General features: G+C 38.1%; 1 protein-coding gene across 1 annotated transcript; it reads left to right on the top strand.

Moving 5' to 3' along the window:
• The first annotated feature begins 345 nt into the window (after positions 1-345).
• On the top strand, positions 346-5265 carry LOC115705897 (BAG family molecular chaperone regulator 6). Its single transcript, XM_030633353.2, has 3 exons — positions 346-690; positions 1321-3283; positions 3564-5265. Exons 2-3 carry the CDS (start codon positions 1391-1393, stop codon positions 5109-5111), a joined length of 3441 nt encoding a protein of 1146 aa, XP_030489213.2. The 5' UTR covers positions 346-690; positions 1321-1390; the 3' UTR covers positions 5112-5265.
• The last annotated feature ends 229 nt before the right edge of the window (positions 5266-5494 follow it).

The following is a 5494-nucleotide window of genomic DNA, read 5'->3' as shown; positions in this document are numbered from 1 at the left end:
TTTTAGTATTAAATATATTATAAAGTAAAAAAAAGTAACAATAAAATATATTTAGTTCAATAATTAAGACATTAAATATAAGTATTATTGGTAGAAGTTCAAAAAATAAAATAAAAATATTAAAGTAAACAGATTAGAACTCATGACCTCTTTTATATGTATAAAATGACTTTACTATTATAATAAATCTTATTTTATGTGTATAGATATCACTTTTATTTATAAATATATGTTCTAACTAGCTAAAATGAATGTATATTTTTTTCACGATTTTTTTTTAGGGTGGGCGACTGCCGCCTCTACGTGGGTGATTACTGAAATAAAATCGAGATGCTCTCACAGTTTAATATTAAACCTTACCAAGTAAGCATCAACGTGTAACGTGGAAAGATCCAGAGATTTCACAGTTAGATTAGGCGCGAAAACTCTCGAAGTTTTGAGTGGGACCTATTCTTCCCTCTACTCATTCCAACTCACCATATATAAAAAGCTAACATCCCAGCCTTTGGATTTTCAAACAAAAAAATCTTGAACGCAAGAAGCCAATAAACAGAAAAAAGAGGAACTGAGAACCATTTCTCTTCGGGTTAGTGGAGTGATTTGCACCGATAACTGAGTCATTCGGATTTGTGGAACCGTCTTGCTGAGGAGCTTTGGATTTTTCTTCGTTTTCTTCACGCATTAGAAACTGTAAGTTTTATTGTTTCTTGATCTTGACCTCTCCATTATTATCAATTCTACAATTTGCTTTGATGTTTTTTTTTAAGTTAGTGCTCTCTATATATTATTTCTTTTAAGATTACGGTCAATCTAAATTTTGTTAGCGAAATAAAACTTTTAGATCAGAATTATGTTATTGTTGGGAATCTTGAAATGATTCGGTTTCGGAAATGTAATTTTTAATATGATGTGATCAAAATATTCACTCTTAGATCAGAATTGAGACTGAAACATAGTTCAGTTTTGGGAAAAATATTTTCTTTATCACATAGATACTGACAGGCCAGTGTTCTCTTAGTTTGTCGTTTGATATAATTCGGGTTGATTTTTTTAATTTTGTTTTTAAAAGTATATGGTGTAAAATTATTTGTGTCGTTGCATTCACTCTCAGTTTGATGTCGCTTTTCCAAGATTTCGGTTTTATTGTTCTTGTCGTTTGATTGAAGATGTTTTTTTTCTGTTATTTTTCAACCAGTGTTCATGAATTCAAACACCCCTATTCTTTACTTTTCGTTAATCATCCAAATTTACTATATTTTCCGCATATCTTTATGTTTCGTTTTCTAACATTTTGCATTGCATTGTCGTGTTTGTCACCAGACCGTACAAGAAGTATCTATAATAGTAGAGCACTTCTTCAGCTCTGCTTTGTTATAGTTGATAATTCAAAATGATGCCTGTATACACACACATGGACACATTCCCACACCAAACCAACCAAACTGGATGTAGGGCTTTCCCAACTTATGCACAGGTGGATCCAGCCAAGTCTCCAATGGTATACGATTCTTGGCCCTGTAACGGTAATTATGGCTATCCAGCACCTTGCCATTCCTGTTACAGCCATGGTAGCTTTCCTGGTTTTCATGGTTTCAGACCTTGTTATCCTCAGCCGCCAATGCCACCTTCACCTGTTCATCACTTCCATGGAGGTTATTCTATTCCATATCCTGAAGCCCATCACATGTCTTACATTCCTCCCTCACACTATTCCACTGATCTTCCCAGATACGAGTACGACAGGAACTGGTCTGGGAATTATCACTGTTGTGGGTGTCATAATCATCATTGCCAACAGAAGGAAGATAAGGGTTTGAGAATTGAAGATCAGGGGGAGCCTGATGTTGTTGTGGCAAAGAAAGGGAATAATAAGTCTTTGATCCCAGTTCAGACGGGAAATTATTCTTACCCGGTCGTATGGATTCCCCCTGAGTATTTGCAAGATAATAAAAAGCCTCTTGAACCACCTAAAGTGGTAGAGCATGAAACCGCTCCTTGCGAGACTAAGCCCATTGAGAAAAAGAAAACTCAAGAACAGGAGCAAAATCTCTTGAATGGATGGTTCCCACTTGATGCAGACAAGCTAAGGCATCTAATTCATGGCGGAGACGACAAGGGCACTCAGGAGCAAAAGAAACCAGCTGCTGTGATGCCCTACAATGGCATGGGAGAAGAGATTGGAAACAAGGATAAGAAGGATACAAATGCTAACGAGGATCAGAAGAGTGAGAACCAAATCGATAGAATAAGACAATTTCCTTTTCCTATAGTTTGGATGCCTTCTGATGACAAAAGACGTGAGGAAGTGGACGGCTCTGGAAAGTGTGATGGTAATCAACCAATTAAGTTCAAGGTTATTCCAGTGAAGCATCTTGGTGATGACAACCACACAGACAATTGTAAGACCAATGGAGAGAATTTTGATCGCCAGAATGTGACAGAGGTGAAGGATAACAATGCAACTAAGAAAAACACTCTTTTGAAGCAGGTTGATCAACCACATGCAGATGTAGATAAGCCTGAGGACATTGACAAGAAGAGCTTAACAAGCAAGCCTTCTGGAACAAATGGTAAAAGAGGGTCCTCTCCGCCAAGATCGGCCAAACTACCTCCTGTTTGTCTTAGAGTTGATCCTTTGCCAAGAAAGAAGAAAGAAAATGCCAATTCCAGGTCTCTTAGTCCGCCTGCTGTGAAAGAACGTTCTCAAAAGAATTCAAATGAAATGAAGGTGTCCCGTGAAAGTACTCCAAGTGAGAGACAGAAGGCTGAGACAAAAGAAATTACTGTGACTGAGAATACAAGCAATGCAGAACATCATAATGATGGCCCTCAAGTTCCTGTTCATTCATCAGCGAACACTAGTACTGAGGTTTCTGAGATGGAGAAGCCTATTACTGAGAAAGCTGATGAAGATAGTGATGGACATCAACCTAAGGAGGCTGCAATAGCTAAGGAGGTAGATACAACAACTGAGAGAGTGGAAGAGAGAAATAGATCCACAGAGAATGTTGAATCTGGTGATGCTAGTAAGCTCGAGAAGAAAATGTTATCAGATACAGAGGCTGCTGTGCGTATTCAATCTTTTTACCGCGGATTCATGGTAAGGAGATCGGAGCCCTTGAAGAAATTAAAGCAAATAGGTGAGGTGCGTGAACAGTTGGCTGATGTTCGAAATCGTCTTCAAGCTTTGGAGTCATCTTCTGAAGTCCGAATGGACGAAAAGCAGAAGGTTTTAATTGGAGAAACCATCATGAGACTGCTGCTAAAATTGGATACTATTCAGGTAAGTCTAAATTCTATGTCGCATAATGCTAGAATTGGAATTTTGTAATAGTTCTAAATTAGTTGTATGTAGACATCGTAAGTTATGCTGCATTTTTATGCGAGAAATGAACACTTTGAAGGGATTTTCACATTATTACAAGTACAAGTTTTCTTGTTCATGAATAAAAAAGCCTTGAGGAGAATGTAAAATTTAGTTCATGATGTTTAATGATATCTTGCTAGAATAACTCGATGTGGCATCAAATTCTTATATATTTTCTTATCCTTCTACTTAACAGGGTCTTCTCCCAAGTCTTAGAGACATCAGAAAATCTTTGGCAAAGGAGCTTACTACTCTCCAGGAAAAACTCGACTCTCTCATGATAGTGAAAGATGAAAAACCGAAAGCAGAGGCGTGCCCTGTTGAGCTTGTGGAACAAGTTTCCAAGACGGAAAATAATGAATGCATGCCAAAGCAGGGAAAGCAAGAAGAAACAGAAAGAAATTCAGATGATGTCCTCGGAAACATTAATGGTGCAGTAGAATCTCACCAAGATCATTTTCTCCAGGTGGTGGAACCTGAAGGTTACAGCCAAGAATCATCAGTGGCAAGTGATCTGAAGCCTAAGGAGACTGATTCAAAAGCCATCATGGAACAGAATGATGTGGTGAGAGACGAGTCGCCTATGGTTTGTGAAGAGGAACCAATGAAGTCACAAGAAATAGGTAATGATTCTAAGCTTATGCAAGCTGATGAAGAACCAACGACACAAGAAGTAGATAATGCTCCTGAACTTGTGGAAGATCATGAGATCCCTCTTCAAGATGATGAGAATGATTCTAATTCAGAAGTCAGTTCCTGCAAAGCTGTCGATGGATCAAATTTAGGTGGTAAAGAAGAAAACCTTTTGGATCAATTGCCTCTGGAAGTAATTGAAGATGAACCTGTTGAGTTTGAAAACCATGTAGAACAAACTGAAGTAAGAGATCGTACAGCTAGCGGGGATGATAAAGCTGAGGAGTTAATGGTGGCACCCACACATAAGGAATGGGAGACGGAAGAACTAGAAAAGTTGCCTGATGAGGCAATTGATGGTGATGATCTTGTATCTCCCGCTGAAACGGACAATCATAATGAATGCCAAGGTACATGTGAAGTGAGCTCATTTGAAGATAAGATACCAGAGGAAGTAGCTGAGGAGAAGCCTATTGCTGATACAGATGAATGTGTAAAAGTTGAAACTGAGGAGAACAAGGAGTCAGTGATGAAGGAGACCACACTTTTATCCAAACCAGAGGAATTGCAAACATTGATCTCAATAGGGGAAGATGGAACTCAAAATGTTTTGCATGAGGATGAAAGTTCATTAATACCAGCAAGGACTGAGAAAAATGGAAAAGATAATGAGATGTTGCAGTTAGTCCTCACAGAAGAGGGTATTCAAGAGAACCAAGAGGAAGAGATGGAAGTTCAAGCAGCGGACCATATAGGATATGCCACTGATGAGAAGATGAACGACAAGTCGTCTGAGTTGGAAAGTTCCAATGACGAGATAGCAGCTGGGTTGCCTGCAACACCAACCTTCATTGAAAAAATGGGGAGCATAAACGATAAACAACTTATTGAAGAGAACGAGAAACTGAGGGAAATGATGGAGAAGCTGATCGAACAAGGTAAAAACCAGCTGAATGTCATATCCAACCTGAATGGTAAAGTGAAGAACTTGGAGAAAAAACTGTCAATGAGGAGGAAACTAAGGACTAAACAGAACCGAGCTTCAACTCGTAAATCTTCAGGTGTCAAATGCACAAATGTGGGGTGTGTAGGAGAAAGGAACTTGGGGTGACCGTTTATTCAGTTTGAAATTTTCGACAAAGTGTAATGCAACTTTGTTTCGACGCGGGCTTTAGATCACTTTGTCTTATGTGTGTGTGTGTGTGTGAGACTTTCCTGTTGTGTAATATTAAAGCATAATAAAAAGCTTTTCATTTTTCAAGCTATTACTTCGGAAACCAAAGAGTTCAAGTTTCTTCACTAGTTCACTAGTTCAAGTGTTTCTAGTTTCTTCATTTTGAGTCTATAGCCTTGCTAAAAGTACTGCATATAACAAAGCCCAGTTTCTACTGCCGATATTCATATCTATATTTTGGTTTTTATTTGTATTAATTTCATTGCATTAATTCTTTTAGTAGTTTGTATTGAAAATATTGACACTACAGTTTGGCACGA

The sequence above is a fragment of the Cannabis sativa genome, chromosome 1 (genome assembly GCF_029168945.1).
Source record: "Cannabis sativa cultivar Pink pepper isolate KNU-18-1 chromosome 1, ASM2916894v1, whole genome shotgun sequence".
Lineage (NCBI taxonomy): Eukaryota > Viridiplantae > Streptophyta > Magnoliopsida > Rosales > Cannabaceae > Cannabis > Cannabis sativa.
Note: the sequence above shows the minus strand (reverse complement) of the source record. Positions and strands in the feature narration are given on the sequence as shown.